This window comes from Ips typographus, linkage group LG4, assembly GCF_016097725.1.
Source record: "Ips typographus isolate SLU linkage group LG4, UJ_Ityp_2.0, whole genome shotgun sequence".
Taxonomy (NCBI): Eukaryota; Metazoa; Arthropoda; class Insecta; order Coleoptera; family Curculionidae; genus Ips; species Ips typographus.
The window spans coordinates 58,761-81,789 of record NC_138425.1 but is presented as its reverse complement, the minus strand read 5'-3'; the positions used below and the strand labels follow the sequence as shown (position 1 = coordinate 81,789).

At 36.7% G+C, this 23,029-nt stretch overlaps 5 protein-coding genes across 11 annotated transcripts in view; 3 read left to right on the top strand and 2 right to left on the bottom strand.

The window, feature by feature from the left end:
• Nucleotides 1-66: 66 nt before the first annotated feature.
• Nucleotides 67-10,118, top strand: LOC145727476 (adenosine receptor A2b-like). Of its 2 annotated transcripts, none has more exons than XM_081977051.1 (4): nucleotides 67-306; nucleotides 4,489-4,990; nucleotides 8,771-8,982; nucleotides 9,047-10,118. In XM_081977051.1, exons 2-4 carry the CDS (start codon nucleotides 4,579-4,581, stop codon nucleotides 10,085-10,087), a joined length of 1,665 nt encoding a protein of 554 aa, XP_081833177.1. In that variant the 5' UTR covers nucleotides 67-306; nucleotides 4,489-4,578; the 3' UTR covers nucleotides 10,088-10,118. The 2 variants fall into 2 exon arrangements, with proteins under 2 accessions (XP_081833177.1, XP_081833178.1); XM_081977052.1 differs by lacking the exon at nucleotides 67-306 and adding an exon at nucleotides 2,767-3,019.
• LOC145727478 (tubulin beta-4B chain-like) lies at nucleotides 6,817-8,735 on the bottom strand. 2 transcript variants are annotated; one of them, XM_081977053.1, is made up of 6 exons: nucleotides 8,595-8,735; nucleotides 8,354-8,544; nucleotides 8,165-8,309; nucleotides 7,896-8,109; nucleotides 7,617-7,838; nucleotides 6,817-7,562 (listed from the first exon to the last, which is right to left on the bottom strand). In XM_081977053.1, exons 1-6 carry the CDS (start codon nucleotides 8,649-8,651, stop codon nucleotides 7,042-7,044), a joined length of 1,350 nt encoding a protein of 449 aa, XP_081833179.1. In that variant the 5' UTR covers nucleotides 8,652-8,735; the 3' UTR covers nucleotides 6,817-7,041. The 2 variants fall into 2 exon arrangements, with proteins under 2 accessions (XP_081833179.1, XP_081833180.1); XM_081977054.1 differs by having other exon boundaries at nucleotides 8,165-8,274; nucleotides 8,595-8,716.
• A 61-nt stretch (nucleotides 10,119-10,179) lies between the features above and the next one.
• LOC145728564 (malectin-A-like) lies at nucleotides 10,180-11,794 on the bottom strand. The gene is made up of 3 exons (XM_081978905.1): nucleotides 11,238-11,794; nucleotides 10,973-11,172; nucleotides 10,180-10,910 (listed from the first exon to the last, which is right to left on the bottom strand). Exons 1-3 carry the CDS (start codon nucleotides 11,510-11,512, stop codon nucleotides 10,558-10,560), a joined length of 828 nt encoding a protein of 275 aa, XP_081835031.1. The 5' UTR covers nucleotides 11,513-11,794; the 3' UTR covers nucleotides 10,180-10,557.
• Nucleotides 11,795-12,042: 248 nt separating this feature from the next.
• On the top strand, nucleotides 12,043-13,117 carry LOC145728565 (small ribosomal subunit protein uS8A). The gene is made up of 3 exons (XM_081978906.1): nucleotides 12,043-12,176; nucleotides 12,467-12,767; nucleotides 12,988-13,117. Exons 2-3 carry the CDS (start codon nucleotides 12,469-12,471, stop codon nucleotides 13,079-13,081), a joined length of 393 nt encoding a protein of 130 aa, XP_081835032.1. The 5' UTR covers nucleotides 12,043-12,176; nucleotides 12,467-12,468; the 3' UTR covers nucleotides 13,082-13,117.
• Nucleotides 13,118-13,517: 400 nt separating this feature from the next.
• Nucleotides 13,518-23,029, top strand: part of LOC145728561 (protein sidekick-like) — a 60,559-nt gene continuing 51,047 nt past the window's right edge. For all 5 annotated transcript variants that reach the window (XM_081978901.1, XM_081978900.1, XM_081978899.1 and 2 more), the window contains exon 1: nucleotides 13,518-14,076. In XM_081978901.1, the coding sequence (XP_081835027.1) occupies nucleotides 13,926-14,076 (151 nt within the window). In that variant the 5' untranslated portion in view covers nucleotides 13,518-13,925. The remainder of the gene's footprint in view (nucleotides 14,077-23,029) is intronic.

Sequence of the window (23,029 nt, the reverse complement as noted above, 5' to 3'; positions counted from 1 at the left end):
AGATCCAATCTACCTCAACCATTATCCAGGAATGGAGATTGTTCCCCCTGAAACAATAAAACTCCTTTGCTCAGCCATAAATTTTTTTCTGTAAAGATTACGATAACTTTCCAGTTTTGCGCCGGTGCAAAGTGTATGGGGAGTTCAAAATCGCGGGCAACCGACGATAGCGCCAAGAAGAGCGTCAAAGTGCGTCGGAGAGCGCGGACGATTTGGTTTTTGGTTGACCCACACATGCTAAAGTTCGTTTTTGTCAGTTGTTCTTAGTGTAGTGGTGAAAGGTGGCCTACTGGAATTTTTTTTAAGGTAAACTGTCACTGTTTAGTACTCAAAACCCAAAAAAAATGTAAAGAAGTTAAGTATTCAGAAACAAACATCAAATATTGATGCTAAATTGGAAAAAATACGTTTGTGCAATCCTTATTTATTTTAATAAAAAAAAACCATCAAAACATACACACCAAGTTATTTTTATATATTTTATTGCTACTCTGGTACATAGATGTATAAAATTTGTCGTTTTCCTTGTTTCTTGATGCTTTTCCTTCCAATTTACGACTGTATAACTCGATGTTTTCAAGTTTATTTCTCGTTATGTAATATAAAACAAATCAACATAAAATTTTATTTTTATACTTGAACAAGAACACATTGTATTTTACAGCTCTATGGAATTTACACTGGTGGCTTAATAATTATCAAATCAAATGATAAATAGTTTGGTTTAGACAAGGAGTCCAATGGTGTTGAAATGTTTTAATTAAACGCCACTCACACGTTTTCGTATTCGATAAAAATGTTTAATTTTCCTCAGTTTTGTATATTATGCATATAATAACAGAATTTTATTCTGGATTCCATTACAAGACTTTTTCAAACCAAAAAAATCAATAAACAACGAGAGGATTATTTCTTTTTTGCTCTTTTAATATTAACAAACTTATGTGATTAAAAATAGTTGATACATTCACCACTCGGAGCGCCACAATTCGTTTAGTGGCTTATTTTCTTTTCAATCTTATTAAATTGCTAATATTATCTAGCTTAGATAGTTAATAAGTTTCCCAGAAGTATTTTAAAGTAGTTTACTACATTTTAAAAGTAAACTGGACCAACTTGTTTGCATGCAATAGTTTTATAAAATAAACTCTTAAATTAGTTTGCCATTTTACGATGTTTAAAAACGATTTAATCTATAAAATGCACTATACTATATTAAATTCATAAGTAACTATGTGTGAATAGAGATGTAATTAATAAAAAAGTTGTTCACAACACGTGTGATATTTGTTATTTCGAACACGAACAACTTTCATAATATCTGGCGAAAGTTTGATGGCGTCCACAAGTGCAAACCTTTCAGGCAATAAGAACTCGACGAACTAAAAGTTTGGGTGAATTCCACACACACTCTCTATTGCTGTCATTTTGAGCAGCTAAAACCGAGAGAAATTCAATTATTTCTTCTCGTTTTGAACACACATGTGACTCAAATCCTGAAAGGTTTTTAACGCAAATTATAATCCATTACTATTTTTTTTTTTAATTGGTGCTGTACGTCTCCGCCATTAAATGCGGGCGAAACTTTTGGTGCGGGCGGACTAAATGTCAATGTCAGTTTGGATCGCAATGTGACAGCTGTCACATGATTGCATCAGTGTAACATAACGTATTGTCACGTGACTTTTGTAAAACTCTGACCTAGATCAATGCTTTTGCACCAGGAATGTTATTTCCATGAAGTAATCCGAGAGTGTTGGTGCCCCCCAGCTCTCTCGAGGCTATTTATTTTTTCTTTTTATTAAACGCCCCCCAGACAAAGATGGATTCGTTAATTAGGGAAATGGCAAGCGGGCGATCGTTTTGTCATATTTATTTATCGGAAGCCGATCGTAACCACTGATACAAATATAAAAAATTAATTGATGACCTCTCTGGAAATATAGTTGGCACGCAAGCAAATTAGTTTTCGCCACTATAAAAACTTTAACGGCACATTCTGATGTTGTTTTCTCTGGACTGTCAGTTGAAAGATTTAGTTGGAGTTTGTTTTGGATTTAATTGATTCGCCTAGAAAAACATTTTCTGCAAATTTTACAGTGTTAATTCTATCGTGAGATACAAATCTGAGCTTGCATGTTAGCTGTTTGTTAACATTCCATCATTGTGTCCGATTTTTCTTTTTTAATTCCTTTTTCCAGTGAGTCACAAGGTTAATGCCAAATGGGTTTCGTGACCATAACTAATTATTAGAACACTATACTCGTATATCCAAAAATTACGGATTTATGATAACAAAAACGAAATTTGTTTTTTTACGTTAATAACGACTATGCAAATTGCAAGAAGACTAAAATTAGTTGAATTTAGATGCAAACTTGAGTGGTTTAGCAGATCAAATGGTAAAACTCTCTTTTACGTTATGCGCCTGTACTAGAAGGGGGCGAAAGTTACGATCTGGATTACTTTGAGGGATAAATCTTAAAGTTATTTTCAGCTCCGGCTTTGTACAAATCTCGTTGCGTACACGCTTTTTGCCTTTCTCGCCTTTTTATTACGTTTGTTTGAAGCTATATTTGGGTTGACTGTGATTCAGATAAATGTTCACACAAACCAAACTCAAAATAACCAGAAAATATCAATTTTAAGATTTATAATGCTAATTTTAAGCAACAACCATCCAAGAACATGTCATTTCATTGATCTTGCCATCAGTTGACAGAACTGGAGGACGTTGACAGACGGCTTAGGTTATTTTTTATTTCAGACAGTGGGGCCAAGTAAAAAAATGCTTGTCTTGTTAACGTGCTAGTTCCTAGTTTTTCTCATATCACGGCCGTGTATTTAGTCTTAAGCATGCAGGAAGTGTCCCAATAACGGCAGCCTATCAACAAGCAAAGAATAAATGCAATTCGGTTTATTCAAAAAGCAAATTAGTGGTGTTTTATTGATAGTGACGACTATCCGTTCCCCACGTGTTCAATACCCAATGCACACCACAGTCTTTTATAAGAGCAAGGTAAGATTTTGACTTGACATTTTTGTAATCAGTGCCTGTGTTCATTTTGGCAGAGTAGAGTAGGTTTCACGGGCAATTGGTCACGTGAGTCAGATACTCTCTGCCCAGGAGAAATGGCAGTGACGACATTATAAACTGTGACGTCATATTGAACAGCCAAACGGTGTGCTCAACGTCACGTGACAGCCCTGTTTTCAAGTAAACGAGTTATGTAGGATTTTTTGGAAAATTTACCTGAAAATTAGTTTTTCTGCATGGATTACTGGATAACCACCGCCATTTTGATACTATATTCAATTGAAACTTGATTTTGACTATGGGAACATGATTCTGCTGTCAAATTGACACAAAACGGAAATAATTGTATTTGTAATTTCAAAATTACAAATATAACTACACAAAATAAAAACTAAATCCATAAATTCACATTACAGCTGAAAAATTGAAAAATACGAACAAACTGTCAAAAAACAAACAATCAATGACGTCGCGCACAGGGTTGCGTTCATTTGACATTTCAGGTCACGTGACACTTGTTCGTATTTTAAATATGTCGACCAGATGACATATTAACAAATTACGGTCGTGGAGTTATTCCTAAACGTGTCCCAATTTGTAAATAACATGTGTTAATAGAAAAGGAAGGACATTACAATATTTCATCCCTGGATCGATCCAGACGGTTGTTATTTCAGGAATGAGGAAGAAGGTTAATTGGGTCTGGACGGATGTCACCTTTACCCAGACTTTAAATTCTGAGGATAATTTCTATGAAAACGACAGAATTGACCAATAGCAGCGTCTGATTTCACGGTTTCCATAGATATTATCGTTAGAATAAAGTTATTCTGAAGTGAAAGTACTGGATTTACTAAAAATCATGTATGGGTACATAAAGGTTGACTTTTCCGTCACATGATAAGACAAATGGTAAAGATGCTAAAAAGCCGCTTATTATTTAATGTAAACGGTTAACTCGACACGTTATTGCCAGGCTAATTTACTGGATTAGGTGACAGGATATGAGCAATACAAGTGTTTGGTTGCACTCTGTAAGTGTTTAGGAAATTGTAAGAAGCCGGATGTTTGTACGTTTTTTTTTAAAATTTATTAGTTTTTTATATTTGTGTGGAAAATAAATGTTTTGAAAGATTTAAAGTTTATCTTCAGCCAACTTAAAAAAAAAAACATTAAATCTCTCCAATTTTTGATATTTCCTGTTGCTTTTATAAATAGCCTCTCATTGTCTAAAAAGCACTTAATCAAACTGTTATCAAAGAAAATTGAACAATATTGCGTTTCACCAAACATTGGCAAATTTATTAATCATATACAGACGGTCTGTAGACTGTTTTATTGCCACAAACCCCAATAGGGCTTTAATAAATCAATATATTGTTAGATAATTATTATTGAAACTATTATGTTGACTCAATAGATTGCGTGGATCATTGTAATTTTTGTTACAGATGGGTGACGATAGGATAAACGTCCTAAAGACAGAATTCGGATAAACCAGGTAGAATGGAAGTGGTCCCAGAGGTCTCTGCAGTCCCAAAATGAACGACAGTTCCCCGAAAGGGGCGAACGCGACTTACGACTATCAAACCAGGGACCTGAACGTGTCTTATGTGGTTTGCGAGATTGTCGTGGCCGTTTTAGCGGTGGCTGGCAACGCTTTAGTGATTTACGTGTTCCTGAAGGAACGCAGACTGAGAAGGAGAACGAATTACTACATTGTTTCCCTGGCAACTGCCGATTTTTTGGTCGGCCTGCTTGGCATTCCCTTCGCCATTATGTCGTCAATCGGACTACCAAACAATTTGCACGCGTGTTTGTTTACCGTGTCTTTGTTGGTGGTTTTGTGCACGATCTCAATTTTTTGTTTGGTCGCCGTGTCAGTGGATCGATACTGGGCCATACTGCATCCGATGGGGTATTCCAGAAACGTACGCACCAAGACTGCTTTAGGTAAGTTCAAAAAAAGTTTCAAACCTAATTAAATTCTGCGGCTCTGACGTCCTCAAAGTAGCAGTAACTCTTCCAGATAACAAACGACTTGTGGCTAAATTACTTCCGGTTTCACTGGTAAGGCGGGAAATTAAATATTTAACGTTGACTGCGGACACGGGGTTCTTTTAACTCTTAAATTGCATTTTTTAATCGAATGTTAACCGAACTAAAATTTAACCCTACTTTTACCGTATTTTCCCCGCATTATTTGACACTCCTTGACACGAATGACATTGACATCTGTCAGCGATGTTGCCGTCATTAACAGCAAAATTAATCTTTTAAAACCTTAATGCATTAAATTATTATTATTATTTAAATTATTCATTTACCTCCACTTTGAGAACATGGACCACTACTACAAGTTTAAAATAAAGTAGGTTAATGGGTTTTTCCTACTTTCTCGTTTCTAACTAATCGTAAAATTGCAAGCGTCGTCCATTCATGTTAAAGTCTGGGCTCGTAAAAATTACTGTCAATAATCAATGCAACAGATTTAATAACTACACACCGGGATCGAATTCAATATTTACGCACCCAGTTTATTAAAAACTATATACGATTTTCTGCTAACCTTCGTACTGGTAGTTTTACGACCAATTAATTGGCGTCGTATCAATAAAATTGGAATTTTGCAGGCAGTTATGTCTGTTACAGCTTCCACTCGTGTTTTCTTTGATTATCTCTGGTAAATTATGTCAGAGCCTCTTTTTGGTGCCTCAATTTCTAGGAGCGGACAACAACACAAAACCACTTCCAAAGTAATCAGTTCGAAGATGAATTATTCAAGTGGTTCAGGCTAAATTGAAAGTTCCAACATCAGGAGGAACACAGTTGACATGCAGATACGTGACGTCATTTAACGGTTCATTATGTGAAATGTAGGCAACCCAACTTGACTGTTCAGGTTAATGTGGTTGCCTACCAATTTTATCCACATACAATCAATAAAAAATGGTAATTTGTAAAGTTTCTGATATTATTTGCCTTCCGCAAGCAAATGGTGTGAAAAAAACCGAATTTCCTGCATACACAAGCATTTTAGAGGTTCAATAACTGTGACAGGCGGAATTTCATTAACTACATTTTAGCCCCTCTATTTGAAGTGTTTTCTACAGTAATTTCGGCTCTAAAACATCTTCTAGTTCACACTTTCTAGCTGCTTTTAAGGGGAAAAGCCAAAATTGAAGATAAATATCCTTAGACAGAAATCCATTACGTTTGGAATGGGTAGAGATTTCTCACTTTTAGGGTCCTTTTAATAAATCACTAGTAATTTCTGAAATTAGGGGTTATTAACATTTTCCTAAAAGAATTTCAGAATCATTATTATTGTTTTTGTTTAAAACTGATTGAAATAAAATAACAGTCTGCACTGATATTCTATAAATATCAGGGGACACACATGCTTCTTATTTATATTACCTATTTAGATTTGACCCGGTCATATGGAAGTTTTTGTATTTTAATTAGTATTTACAGGTTTAGAATCGTATTTTCAGTCAAACATTTCCTTATGCTCGACAGTGTTGCAAAACAACAAATAAATAAATTTCCAACTAACCTCCAACAAGCAGCAGGCTTAATAACTATAAATTTAGTCTAGAGACGTGCCACATGAACTTGAAACTATCGGGCTCAAGTTCGTGCGTTTTTATCGCACAGTTGCGGCTCCTTTTTCGTATTAAATTAAGGGCCAAATAGGAAAGTATTCAGTTTCCTAGGCTGGTAACAATTAGCAAGCTGAAAGCTGCCTTATTAAAGTCTGATTTGCAGAAAGCACAAAAGTGGAGAAACGTTTTATTAATCGAAATTCCAAGCGGATGTTCATTACTTCAATGGATTTTCAGGGTCGTCGGACGTGCAGAAATTTCCACTTTATTAGCAATTCGACACTAATACTTAATGCGGGGGAGCGTTTCAACTTTTTGTTGCGGAAACGCGATAAGAACAGAAATATAACCCTTGTCAGTCATTCAAAAACGTGCTTGGAAAACTTAAATATAACATCATTCATTATAATCATCATCATCATCATCATCATCATCATCGTACTCGCTTAGTTCATCATTACCTACCGCTTCATACTGCTGATACTCCGAAATCAAGTCGTTCATATTACTCTCAGCCTCCATAAACTCACTCTCTTCCATACCTTCCCCAGTATACCAGTGGAGGAACGCCTTCCTCCTGAACATGGCAGAAAACGCTTCTCCAATCCGTTTGAACAGCTCCTGAATGGCGGTGCTGTTCCCTATGAAGGTGGCGCACATTTTCAATCCCCTTGGGGGAATATCGCACACCGCCGTTTTAACATTGCTGGGTATCCACTCCACGAAGTAGCTGCTGTTCTTGTTCTGCACGTTCACCATTTGCTCCTCCACCTGTCTGGTGGACATGCGTCCCCTGAAGATGGAGGCGACGGTGAGGTAGCGTCCTCGGCGTGGATCGCAGGCGCACATCAGGTTTTTTGCGTCAAATAGTTGCAGCACCAGCTCTGGGACCGTTGTTGCTTTATACGGTCTAGAGCCTAAAATAAAAGTTACACTAGAATGATGTCTATATAATATAGTAATAAACTCACCTCGAGAAAACAAGGGAGCAAATCCAGGAATAAAGAAATGTAAGCGGGGAAAAGGCACCATATTGACTTGGATTTTCCTCAGGTCAGCATTGAGTTGTCCAGGAAATCGTATGCACGTGGTTACCCCCGCCATAACTGCGCTTATCAAATGGTTAAGATCTGCCAAGCTGGGAGTGGCAAGTTTTAACGTTCTGAAGCAAATATCGTGCAGGGCTTCGTTGTCTGTATTCGTTTATAATGGTACAAAATCCAAATTTCACTTATATACCAACTTGTAACCTATTATGTAGGTTTCATCAGAATTTTCCACTAGGTGATTAATGGACATGGTGGCGTTGTATGGTTCCACTACAGTGTCTGACACTTTCGGACTGGGGATTATAGAAAAAGTGCTAATAATACGGTCAGGATACTCTTCCCTAATTTTGTCCAGTAACAAACAACCTAAACCACCACCAGTACCACCTCCTATCGAATGTACTATCTGAAAACCCTAGAAACACCCCAACCATTAGTTTAACACCTTTTTTCTTCTTCTTGGTATATACCTGAAGGAGGTCACAACCTTCAGCTTCTTTTCTAACCACGTCAAGCACCGAGTCAGCTAATTCAGCCCCTTCAGTGTACATTCCCTTGGCCCAATTATTGCCAGCCCCGCCTTGTCCAAATATGAACGTGTCAGGACTAAATAATCTGCACCACAAATTTTTGCAGAGAATTAAAGAGAAAGCACAAACCTGCCAAAAGGTCCAGACCGGACGTTGTCCATGGTGCTGGCCTCCAGGTCCACCAAAACTGCTCTAGGTACAAATCGGCCCCCGGACGCTTCATCGTAATAGACGTTGATCCGTTCCAGTTGTAAATCGGAATCACCGTGCCAATGTCCCGTTGGATCTATGCCGTGTTCATCAGAGATTACTTCCCAAAACTGCAATTAGTTGAATTATTCTGTTGAATTGATTAATTTAGTGTTGGTGCCTTGTTTCCGATATTGTTGCCTGCCTGCCCTATTTGAATGTGTACGATTTCTCTCATGTTTTTTTGCACTAGAATTTTGATTGTAGATGATTTGACGTTAATGTCCTCAACTCTCAAACTTTATAGGTTAACTAAAAGTGTAAACTAACTGTTACTAACAATTTGGTTTATTCCAGTTATAATCAGTATTTGTTGGTTTGCCGGCTGCATGATCGGTCTACTGCCCATGATGGGTTGGCACCAGGGTAAATCCGGCAACGTGGACTGCTTCTTCCTCAGCGTGATGGATTACAATTACTTAGTGTTTTTGTATTTTGGCACTATCATCACCCCCGCCCTAATACTGGCCGCTTTTTACGCCCATATTTACAGGGTGATTCTACAACAGGTTTGTACCAAAAATTTTTCTGGACAGATGGTGAATGCGCTAGCATTGATTAAATTTGTTGCAGTTAAAACAAATCGTGGTAATGAATCCGGACAAGGCGGGTGGAAAAAAGTGCAAAAACCTACCCTCAAGCGGAATGATCCGGATGCTAGGAGTGCAACAGCGCAACGACGTTAAAGCCACACAAAACTTAGCAATCATCGTTCTGTTCTTCATGATTTGCTGGATTCCATTGTACACTATAAACTGCATAATCGCGTTCCGGAAAGATTTCCCAGTCAATTCCACTTTTATGTTATCGTGCATCATTTTGTCGCATTTAAACTCGGCCGGAAATCCTTTATTGTACGCGTACCATTTAAGGGACTTTAGGGCGGCTTTGAAAACGTTTTTCTGCGATTTGTTGGGTATTCGGCAGAAATATTGTGATCACTTTCCGCCCCGCCAGCCCTCGAACTTTAGCCATTACCGTTCGAAGTATAAAGAGTCGTTTAATTCACCCCGAAGGGTTATGAGTGCTAATAAATGCCGACAAGTGGAAGCTATAGTGAAAAATCCTATAGTTGTGGCGACGGCGCCTGCTGAAATGGATAAGACTATTTGGAATATAGCTGAAGATTCGGGAAGAGACTCTGGAGGATCTTCTCAGGATTCCTTCAAAGATGATGATTCTAGGCACCACGATACTCTTTTAATGTTAAGGTCAAACACACCGTTTAAACCAAACATTTTTAAAGCCAACGCAGAGTGCTTTAGTATAGGCAATTCCGAAGAAAACAACGATAAAGAAACATCGTTAAACACATTTAAAGTTCGTCACAATTCCACCGGTGAAATCAATCAAAAAGCTGCAAGTAAGGTGGATAAAAGTTACTCTAAGTCATCACCTCAGCTAAGTAAGGCTATTTTTGTGATAGAACCTGGCGGAAGACAGAATTTAGACAATGTAAATAAATTGCAGAAAAACAATTTAAAATTAAGCTCTTATAGGTTAGTGAGTAGTTTGTTGTCGCGCAATAGAACACTCAATCGAAGTTTAAGCGATTCCGGTTGTATAAAACAACGGAACGGTATTACGACCGATTCTTGTTCCGTTCAAATGTAATAATGTCCTAACAATAAAATAAATTTAAAGACTTGTGTTATTTTATCTTGACAAGTGGTGAAAGGTAAATGAAATAAAAATACTACAGTCACTACTATTTTAAATTTCTAATGATGTCTACATAAAATTAAGTACCCTGGATGACATACTTTTGAACTATTATTAACTAGTACACATATTTAGCTGTACTCTTTAACACCATAAACATTGGTATACATATAATTTACATCAAACCACATTTATTTTTCTTAACTAATTACCACACCCCATGCCTTTTTTCCTTAAAACAATTCATGAAATAACAAACTTGTCGTTTGTTGTAAGTCATTACATTATTTTAACTTACATCAAATTCATATCACAAATAAATACAGTAACAAACAGTAAAAACAGAAAATTAAGTAGTTATCTCAGTCTAAAGCGTCTTCCACGCACGCACTGCCACAATTCATAAATCGTCCCTCCTCGCATCACAATTTGCACAAAAAAAACAATATCGGAATGAAAGCCCCAATAACAACAAACACAGGCAGCATAATGGAGGATTCTTCTTCCAGCTCGACAGAATCAGGAATGACTGGAAGGTTGCGTGGTCGTTTTTGCAGCTTCAACTCATCCAAGGGTAGATCATCCAAATCCAAAGTGGTGGATGGATCCTGAGATTCTGGTTGTATCATGGGTGGCAGTTTAGGCACGTCATCCATTGTACCTTTCATCAGGTAAAATGCATTAATTTTTGGGTTGTCCTTGTAGCCTTTTATGAATTCCAGTTTGATTTTGTTGCCCATCATCTCTGATTCCTCTCCATTAACATACAGTTTTCCTGTAGGTAAGTATTACCATGTAAATGTAATGGAAAAACTTTTCCCAAGCTGCATTACTTACCATGCCGAACTTCAAATGGTATATACTCATCATGAGCAACTCCCCTGTCAACTTTAGCAAATATATCTAAATCAGCTACAACTGTGTGTTCCCCATTCAAAACTACATCAAAAACTTTTTGATCTGGAGCTTCAAAGTACACTTCACAGAATTTGAGCACCAAAACATACTTTCCATCAGCAGGGATTGGAAGATCATATCTATAATCATATTTCAGTACTTTAGTAGAGTTGGACAAATGAGGGTTTTATTTGGTAAAACTTACCCGAATGTACTTGTGTGGTACCGTTCAGTCTGATACAAAATATGATCATTGGGAGGCACTCTGCCTATAAGTAACCTCTTGCCATAGTCAGAAGGAATACCCACTTTACTAGTAAGCGGGTCTTTTTCGTATCTAACACCGTTGACATCGGTGTGCGCTTCGCCCCCCGCATTTACAGCAAAAATTACTTGACCAACGCTCTGCGCCCCTTCAATTAAAAGCAGACCAATACACAAAACTGCCAGGAAACAGCCGAATTGGTTAGGGAAGAACATGACGGCTGTGTTTTATCACGTATCGAGGGTTACACGTATCTGATGCTGAAAACACTTGAAATGGGCTTATCGCAGCATAGTTCAACCGATATTCAAGAAATCATTAATGTAAAAATGAAAACTTATATAGAAGAGTGAGGTTAGATTTTAATGATTGATTATCGAGCATACGTCACAACACAACAAATTGCGTAAACGTCAAAATGGTAAAATTAAAAGCTCATCAATTCTCCAAAAAATTCAGACAAAACATTAAAATGCAAAAAAATCGTATCTTTAATAAAATAATAAAAGTATAATCAAATAAACTAAATAAAGATAAACACAACATTGACGTTTAGCCATTTGGCGAAATGTGGGTTGCCTATAAACCCATGTAGAAGCAGAAAATTGTGTAGAGAGAAGTGTAAATTGTTTAGTTTTTTACAAACCAAATTTTCGTACGGATTTTTTAATAAACATACTAATAATAGCACCATTTATATTGATTTTTTAAAATTTATTTTTTTAAATTAAATTTTAATTGGCATGTGTCGACTGCCGTCCGTTATGTGTCAACTGTCAAGACGCAAGCGACCTCTTTGACGTTTTAAGAAACAAATGTCTTTTTAGGCTGAAAAGTAAACGAACAGGATTTATTTTGCAAGTTCAAAATAAACCGCAGGTAATTTCGTTAAAAGTGAACCATCCAAATATAATTCCTAAACTAGCTTATTTCCAAAAGTCCATTCTACACGGCCGTGTAGAAATTTTCCCTCCTATCCATTCATAAATGTTCCAGTTTACTGTTGAAAGTTTGACAACTTTCTAACCTACAAATTTACACCCTTAAAAAGTAAAATAAACCAAAAAATAAGCTAAAAAGAAAATAGTCAGTGTCGAGTAGTTTCAGGAAAACGACCCAGTTGTGGTTTTCAGTGAGGTGACAGTGTAACTAACTAAAAACTTTTTCAGCCATGGTTCGGATGAATGTTCTGAGTGACGCTCTCAAATCCATCAACAATGCGGAGAAACGTGGTAAAAGGCAGGTCCTTATCCGCCCCTGTTCCAAAGTGATCGTCAAATTCCTTACTGTGATGATGAAGCACGGTTACATTGGTGAATTTGAGATTGTTGACGATCACAGGAGTGGAAAGATTGTAGTGAATCTGACTGGTAGACTGAACAAATGCGGAGTGATTTCGCCCCGATTTGATGTACCAATCACCCACATTGAAAAATGGACAAATAATTTGTTACCATCCAGACAATTTGGGTAAGTTTTTAGATTATTCAGCCCCTTGTCTTAAAATTAACAATGAAAGGGGCAGACAAGAACTTTATTCTGTTCCAGAAGCACACTACTTGCTTTAACCGAGTATTATTTCTTGGTTATTGACAATAATTATTACCTTTAATTGTTATATTATCTTCTAAATAGCAGGACAAATTACAATAGTTAGTTTATTGTGTAATTTTATTTATTTCTTTTACAGTTATGTGGTATTGACAACTAGTGGGGGAATTATGGATCATGAGGAGGCTAGACGAAAGCATTTGGGAGGAAAAATCTTAGGATTCTTCTTTTAATAATATACATGTTTTAAATAAAAAGAATTAAACAAATTAATGTTTTATTTACCCCTTCTCAAATGTTAGGAACATAATTTTTTCCACTGTCTAGGAATAGTGAACACTAAAAGGAAAAATGATGTTTTGATTGGCGAATTTAGTGCAGAACTAATGTAATTCTATCCTGCTCTATCAAATGTGATTGAAACAGTATGGCCAAACACTGGTTTTGCACTAAACATAATTGAAAAACCTTATTAGTGATAATTGCGTCAAGATGGTGGCGCGCAGCACGCGGCCTCTGAAACCACGTGGTTTTGTTTTGAATTTTAAAAATTAGTTGGTCAACCTGTCCAATAGAGGGCGCAAACAAACCAAGCAAATACCTCATTGGTCATTCCCCCTTCATACCTGAGGGGCATGCGCGCCAAACTTTTCAGAGGACAAACGTGCATTCCGCATAATAAACTGATCGTCGCGTACGAAAGGGGCTCGGGCGGTCCGTTTAACTGTACCAGTTCGTAAAAATCGGGCAATTTTAACACCCAACAGTTGTAAACCCATAAAATCCAGTTTCAAAATCAACTTTTTAATAAAACGATAATATTTCCTACAGTTTTCCGGCGTCACTATGCTCGACTAGGAGACAGTTTGAATTGCACGTGAATGCATCCACAGGTGTCCTGTTAAGAAGTTTTGAAACTTTCGCAGTGGTTTTGGTACGTGTGAGGTGGATTGTGCGGCCACATTTAAATCATGGATTTAGTGGATTCTCGTGGTTGGCTATGTGCGCGATGTTTTATTGCCAAAGTTTGAAATTCAAAGTTGTTTTGTGGCGAACGGTAGAGAGGAATTTCTTGTTATGGCCCGATGTGAATGCGGACTCCCAACATTCACCGTACAACCTTCCGTAAAAATGGAAGAAAAAGAAAGGAAACAACCGTATAGGTTGTGTATCTCCATGGTTGTTTATTTCGTTTTGACAAGCAGTTTGTTTGGATCCGTATTTGCAGGTGAGTTTATGTTTTTTTATGTTTATAAGATCCCTCCAGGAAACAATCTGGCAAATGATCACAGCATGTTTGATTTCTTTTATGATCAAATGTCAATTTACCTCACCTTTCCTGTTATTTTAGTTGTACCAGATCACCAAAACTTATATCTATCTTTGTTTAATTTATTTAACAAAGATAATCTGACATTTGAAACGAATTGCTCATGTACAGTAGTTTTCATGCACTTATAAAAAAACATATTTTCCGATCCAGGATAGATAATAGTACCAACCAAAACCCTTTATTGTTGATTAAAGCCAATTTGTCCAAACTTGTTTTGCCTCTGACAGCTCTATTATACAAACTAACCTAAACTGTCAAAGTGACAACAACTCTTCTTATCGTCAGTTGCGTAACTCAGTGCAACTGAAAAGTAAAACCGCAGAATTAAGGAAAACTACTGGACCGGACCGGCACAAAAGTTATCCACCGTCCAAGCTCATCTAATTAAAATTTCATCGGACACTTCCCAGGAAAGTCCGATACCGACCATGAATAAATAAGTATGCGATTTACACGGGTGCCTTCTTTTGTATTCCTGCATGGAAACGTCGTTGAATTGGTCTGCTGTGGCTGTTTAAGTGCGAATAAAACAACGCTTACATCCATGTTTAAATGATTAAGCCTGTAAACTGCAGGGAAAAACCAGTAAATAGTTGGATCGTTTTACGACCTAAAATTGAAATTAACTCCCGCACTTCAAGGCGTTTTACCCTTGAGCGTGGCAATATTTTACCATTTTCACTCATACGCCCCTTTTGGCATTATTACCAACTATTAGATTAGAACTTTCATTATAGTTGGAAATATAACAGGTGCACATACGTTCCCTATTTTATTAGGGATCTTTATTACTTTCTCTTGTAGTTTTCTTTATAGAGTTTCCATGGAGGGAATAATTGAATTGACAGCCAGTTTAATTTAACGTGCTTACTTGGATAAGTTAATAAGGCACAGAGTTAAAATGGTTTTTAAACAGCTGACAGGTTAAAAATCGGGCAACACGTTCCTAACCTAACATTATAAATAATATGACACTGTCACTGTCAAAATTAAATGTAAACAAAAGGAAAAATGACAGCGGGAATGCCCGAAACTGTTTTCAAAACTGATCACCAGAGGGAGTAAAAATAAACGCCAATAGAAACACTAGAAACAGTAATAGTTTTGTTTTATGGAAAAAAAGTGTTTTTTACGACCTCAGCCCACAAAAGTTCCCTAATATTATCGGGTGCGGCACGAAAGCTTTGCAAAATAGATTGACATTCTCTCATAAAACACCAGCAAAAGCATTTCTGGTCAGCGATTTAAGTTCACGCAATCCCTGCAGGATAATTTATTGCGGAATGGCCATAACCTTTGCGATATAAAGCCCAGATAATGCGAAGCGGGAAAATTTGTACGGCCATTGTACAGATTTTCATGTTTTACCGGTGGGGAAAATTCCAAATTTGTTTCCTAGAGAAATTTATAAGTGACAAGTGTCAGTTTACCTACCTCGATGACGTTTATGGTATAGTGGGTTGTGATTGGTCGAAAAAGCAGCTTTTTTTGACCAATCATCATCTGCTGAAACTGACTGAAAATTCTTAATTATAATGTCACATCTCACATCCCATATAAACGGTTTATCGCCGTTTTGTTTAACTTTTATTAAATGTAAACGTATAGGGCCCACAGACACCCCTCTATGTTGAAGGGGATGTGAGAGTCAAAAAACTGTTCCAACACGTTATTTGGCGGTTTGTTTATCTTGGCGTGGATGTTTTCGTTGCGTCGAAACTGTTTTCGGTGTTCTACGTGCTCAAAATTAACGTTAAAAGTAACTGGAAAAGAGACATTATTGAAAATAAACCTTGACTTCCCCAAGTTTGGAGTTTGTTCCTTGAAAGTTTCCTAGAAATAATCTGTTTTAGGTGCATTTAGTTGTCGTAAATGTAAAACAGTTTTGATGTAGTTTACAAATATGTACCGACATTAAAGCGATGTGATAACCGGTTCATTGAGTTTCCAAAAGCACGTATATTACACACAGAACCAGAGCGGTATAAGGCTGAATTTACACTGCGTTGATTAGCTTAACATAAATTAGCGATTGTGTTAATTAAATCTCCTGTACCTTTGATAAAATGATTTATCTCCCCCAAACAACTGTTTTTACTTTTTACACAATATAATAATAAATAAAAACAACTATGTAAACGTGTTCATTGTTATAATACCGACAGGGCAAACGCACTCAGTTAAAGTGACATTTGACAGATATATTTTTTCTCTCTCTGTCGTGGTTTGCTTTTTATACAACAAACAAAGACAGATATAATCCCTCAGTGGTCTGGTCAGTTTATTAATTTTTCCCTTGGATTCAATTTTTTTTAAATCAACCGCTCATAGTTGAGGAGTCATTAATAACGCCAGTTAAGCGGAACGAGAACGAAATTAGCTGGCAAATTAAAGATAATCTCTGGAATAGTCCGTATTTTTGTTTCCGCAGTTTGCCCGGATTAAAGTGGCTTCCTAGGACTGTTCCTTCCCAGTTTTAAGAGATATTTATCTGTCTTTTCGTGTAATTGGAAGCGCCGTACCGAACGTGAAACAAACACTGCATGAAGTAGCAGACATATCAATTTAAAACTGGGGGGAAGAGTTTAGACTGGAACGTCAAAACTGAAATTACACTGTGGTGGGTTGTTTGTACACTCATTCAGATGGTATCCCATCGGACCACGTAGGTTGAATAAATGTGACGTAACGACCGAACAATCTCGCTTTATTAACGACCTCAAGCCTCAGGCAAGGTAAAGATATTGGTAGAAAAGACATACCTGCGTTTGGTATCCGGAGGAATTCTCGAAATCGGTCACACGAACCGCATCGAGACAACGGTTTCTTTGTGGGGCCCCAGTAGAAAGGACTTTACGGACTTTGCATGATGATCGTGCACCAAATTTGGGTCCATTACAATAATCAATCAACCATATTTGTCAAAGTTACGTGTAGTCGATTGCGCCACTGTCATACGTGTAAAATGACAGTTGACAGTTTTCTCATAAATGACAACCTGTGTTCAAAGGCTTCTATGATTCAATCAACATAAGCAGCTTTTACCTAAATCTCAGCATTGTTCCTAGTTTGTGATTGGTCAAAAAAAGCTGCATTATAATTAACGTGTAATACTCGCAACGGTAAAATTGTAAATGAGGTTTTTAGAAAATTGAGTCATCCAATGTGTTTCATATGCTTTAAACGTTTTTCCAGTCTGGGCCTAAAGTCGTCGAACTCGTAATTTTCGTAACACTTTACCACTTAACAGATGTGTTTTCCTTTTAGTTACAGAGTGCAGGAATGTTATAAAAAAAATGTTTTTTTCAGCTAATACAATCAGTGCAAAAATTGATATAGGAACAGATGTTCAGAGGGGGCATTATGTTTTTTTATTCTCCATTCAGTGTTCCCTTAGAACATATTGCAATATTTTCTTAATTAAAATTCATCTGTTATGTAACCCTCAGATTTCTCACCCTTCTGTATATTAGATGGTACAATTTTCAGTCCACATGTACGGTATATTGTTGCTAGTTTGTGATTTTTTTTTACCAATTAACAAACTATTAACCAGGTGCTGTGATGTACGTAAATACTGAACATGTTGACTTTATTCTGTTCTATTTCTAAATTCTATCGTCTAATTGGCGTTTACACTGTAACCTGTCAAATGCCACATCAAATCAGATCGATTTAAACCATTTTAACTGGTCTATAAAAGACACACGTGTGTTTATCTTAGACAGTTCATAAAGACTCCGTTTTCAGCCCGATTGTTAATAATAAGGAACTAAACACACGGTGTTTTCCTATATAAAATGTCTCGAGCCGTTGTTTATCGAAAAAATAACAAACGATCCCATTCATGATAATATACTGACTGGATAGCTATATTCGGGGGGCACATGCCTTATTAAAAACATCGTAAAAAGTCCAGGTTGTTTGTTGGTTTTTGGTGTACAGGAAATGCTGCTACACTACGTACAGATCGTGGCACACTGAAAAAAATCGTTTCCCGCATAAAAAAACCATGACAAGGTCTTCAGGGACCAGTCCTTTACGCCACGCAACATTAAAGTGTACTTTCTGTGATTGAAACGACGGAATGGAATTTAAAAATACTCGCGTCGCAGTGTCGTATTCGCGCTTTTGCGTTAGTGCAGCCCGAACGGTCACGAAAGTGCATGACATTGCTTTTATGATAATAAAAATGGGGTTAGAAAATCAAAAAATTATTCAATTTTTTTTGACAGTCATTGTATACTGCGTGTCTACTGTCATCAGCGGTGACAGCTGACTTTTGTTACTTGTATAACTGGTTGCGGACATTTCATCGCAAACTGCCGTTACCAATGCATTATTCCAATGTCAAGTTTATTACTAGAAACTACAGGCCACAACAGAACAAAGTAAATACCAAAGTTAATAGTTTCCGTTCTAAAGGAGTACTTGATGGTCGTTATTCGTTATAAATACGAGAACGATGCAATTTCTAGAATTGCCGCTTCGTGTGTATATAAAGAAACCAGTTTCAAACGGCCGGTTAGTTAATGCCGCATAATAGGAATGTCTTAATGGGTCGCCATATTTTTAGCCGCTTTACAAATCCACCAGGATTCCTTGATCACGTTTTAAGTTTATGAATTTGCGAAATTTGAAAAAAAAAATATTAAGAACGTGTGTAACTTCCAATGTGCGTGTATATTTTTTTAAATATCAATATTTATATAGCCGGTGAGTGTGTAATTAATTAATTTAGTCCAAATTTTACGCGGCCGGAATAACTTGGAACAATATTCACAGGTAATATAGGTCACGGTGATTGAAATATGGTTTAACAGAGTTAAAGAGCGAAATAAAATTTGATTGCGCACGAGCCGGCAACACCGCAGACACTTGACGTTTGTGCTCTTAATTTGACATTTGACGTTTTCCCATGACATAACCTAACCTTACAAACAATTGTTTGTTTATTTTTATTTTAGTGGTACTGTTTTGTTAAATTTATGCTTTAAATGCAATTCAGTTCGGTTATTTTGTGTGGTGTGTGGTGGTTCTCGGTTTGGATTGGCATTTCCGCAGCAAACAGCATCTTTTTTCTTGGACGGATCATCAATTTACGGTATGTGTCGTTTTTTTGTTCAACTTTACAGTAGGTTCATTACTTCACTTGCTATTTAACTATTTAAATAATAATTAAAGTTGGCTTACTAATATGAAACGTTTACACGGTAGTGGTTAAGTCTCCCCTAGAAATTTGTTTTATGGCAGAAATTAAATAAATAACGTCACATTGGAAATTCCATATATGTCGGAGGCAATCAAGGGGGCCCCTCGAAACTGAGCTAATTAATGCCACTCTTGATGAGACCATCAAGTGTCGTTTTAAGTTTATAAATTTGCGAAATTTGAAAAAAAATATTAAGAACGTGTGTAACTTCCAATGTGCGTGTATATTTTTTTAAATATCAATATTTATATAGCCGGTGAGTGTGTAATTAATTAATTTAGTCCAAATTTTACGCGGCCGGAATAACTTGGAACAATATTCACAGGTAATATAGGTCACGGCGATTGAAATAGGGAGTGAAACGTTTAATGGAACATTTAATTTCACAGTCAGACTTTAATTCAATATAAATTGATGGTGTAGCACAATTGGTTGCGCACGATCAGTCAATTGTGACCCAAACCGGCAACACCGCAGATACTTGACGTTTGTGCTTTTAATTTGACATTTGACGTTTTCACACGACATAACCTAACCTTACTTAAAATTGTTTGTTTATTTTCATTTTAGTGGTATTGTTTTATTAAATTTATGCTTTAAATGCAATTCAGTTCGGTTATATTGTGTGGTGTGTGGTGGTTCTCGGTTTGGATTGGCATTTCCGCAGCAAACCGCATCTTTTTCCTTGGACGGATCATCAATTTACGGTATGTTTTTTTGTTCAACTTTAGAGTCATTACTTCACTTGCTATTTAACTATTTAAATAATAATTAAAGTTGGTTTACTAATATGAAACGTTTACACGGTAGTGGTTAAGCCTCCCCTAGAAATTTGTTTTATGGCAGAAATTAAATAAATAACGTCACATTGGAAATTCCATATATGTCGGAGGCAATCAAGGGGGCCCCTCGAAACTGAGCTAATTAATGCCACTCTTGATGAGACATCAAGTGTGGCATTATTAGCGTCGAACACCCTTCTTGATAGACTATTCATTGCTGATTAAACATGCAGTTCCAATTCATTAGGTGGAAGGGGCAGACAGTCATTGTGCGATATTACACACATCTCCAGTCCGTTTATATTTGGTTCATGGGGGGGTTGGATTCACACTTCACTACTTTAGCAAGTTGGTAATTAAAGTGACTACAATGGTGTGAACGTTGTGCGTTAACAATAATGCTTATCACAGTTTCTGATCAACATTAGCAGGGTAATTATGCAATGTACCGTAGGGTGGACAAACCTTTTCAGTTTTCTTCATTGTTTATTATTGAATGGGTACAGATAACTGTAAAGTTGCAAACCTACAAAGCAACAGGGCGATTAAAATTGAGGGTCAAAAGCACAACTGCAGTTTATTATGCGATCGCTGGCACTGGGCCAAGAAGAGAATTCGTCTGGAATTATCAAGTCAGGGTCTGGGATCAATTTATTTTCCTTTGGTCTATGTTTTAAGGAGCGACTTAATAGTCTTGCAAGTCTTTTCATAAATAGAAAACGATCCACCACACAAAACGTCTGGCTTTTAACTTTATAGTTCGGAATTGCTGTCATTTACTCGTCAATATATAAATAGTCGTCTTTTTTTGACCAATCACGGTAGAGCAACATGTGACAGCTGACAGTTAGTAAAAGTCATTGAACTGCAGACCTACTTACTAGACGTGTATTACGCAGAAACTGTAAATTTGAAAATATCAATCAAAAAGAAAGTATTTTAACGATTTCCTTTCAATAACCCCAAGAGTATGTCTTGGGGGAAACCGTATAAAAGCACTTATCGATTGACTTGGCAGTCTGTAACAGGAAACCTTTCGAACGCAAATTAGATACGGGACAAGTCACACTGTAATTTCTCTCAAGACTAGCAAATAAAACAATTACTCGAGTCGCTCTTAAACGACTCTCTATGCTTGTAACGTTAAGATGTTGTATTCGTACAGCACATCTGGCAATCGGTCAATTTCAACTGAACTGGTGTACTTAATTAATTCCTAAATTGAGACTTGGTGCATTGGTCGGTTTGATGCCGTTTCGACTGCAAATAGCACCTTCACCACAAAATGGACACTACAAGAGTAACAGTCTGAGTGTCAACCACAATTTTGATTAACGAGAAGGTCGTTTGTATTGTTCTCGTTGAAATATGAAAGAGTTCCTAGACACATTTTCTTTACAAGCTTTACTCAACAATGACCATCTACCTGGAATCACTAGAAATGGTACTTTTCTAGTACCAAAAATGATCTACTTTTCAATGAAACAGCATGTGCTATTCTCAGGATAGTAAACCAGAAGGATGAGCGTTTGAGTCAACATTCTAAACCGTCACCAGGTAATTAGTAAAGACAACACCGACACATTGATGGGGGAAGCGAAAGCCGAAATCTAAACAACAACAACAATAAAAACAAAATATGTAGGCCAATGTTTACGTTTAATTTTACATCGAGCTGAAATACATTTGTGGTAAAATTTCTTAAATTTATTTAGCAAAACAATATAGTTAGATAATTCCAGTAACTAACCTAATAATTAGCAAGCCAACACAGCTGCGCCTCGCATTACAATGGACCAACATAGGGGGACAATAACGGGAATTATCCCGCCAGAAATAAACAGGTGAAATCGCTAATTAACCGGTTTACTACACGTAAATGACTGGGGAATGGTTGCGACATCAATTAAAACTACGCAGAAATTGAATTTCCAGTTTTCCCAATTCAATTTAACGTACCCCATCTGATTCATCTACAGCTCATTGGTTCGTAGTGTCAAAACTGTCAATTAGTGACACGTTCGAAGGGTGGATCGCCGAGGTATTTTGGTGTACACACTAAAGTAGGAATTTTGAGGGATATTTTAAGGAATACATTGCAGTAGACAATTCAGTTGAAACAATATTTATTATAAATTTTTATAATAATTTACTAATTTTTCAACTACATTTTTAAGGTCACGTGACTGTTTTTGACAGGTGTCAACTGGCTTTTAGAGTATTGCAAGCTCAGAATTGCATTATCAACGTCACGTGACGTGTATTTTGTAATTTTAGCTTTTACAACTGTCTTAATTTAATTCACCAAATGGCCAACGTTTAAATTACATTTTACAGTCACGTGACTGTTTTTGACAGGCGTCAACTGAACTTTACAGTGTTGCAAACTCTAAAATTGCATAATCAATGTCACGTGATGTGTCTCTTGCAATTTCAGCTTTTACAACTCTCTAGAATAGTCTACGTTTGATTTACTAAATTTTTAAAGTTTAAACCACATTTTAAAGGTCACGTGACTAATTTTGACAGCTGGCAACTGGCTTTTGCACTATTGCAAGCTCAGAATTGCATTACCAACGTCACGTGACGTGTATTTTGCAATTTCAGCTTTTACAACTGTCTCAATTTAATTTACCAAATGATCAACGTTTAAATTACATTTTAAAGTCACGTGACTGTTTTTGACAGGTGTCAATTGGCTTTTACTGTTTTGCAAACTCTAAAATCAATGTCACGTGATGTGTCTTTTGCAATTTCAGCGTTTACAACTCTCTAGAATAGTCTACGTTTGATTTACTAAATTTTTAAAGTTTAAACCACATTTTAAAGGTCACGTGACTAATTTTGACACCTG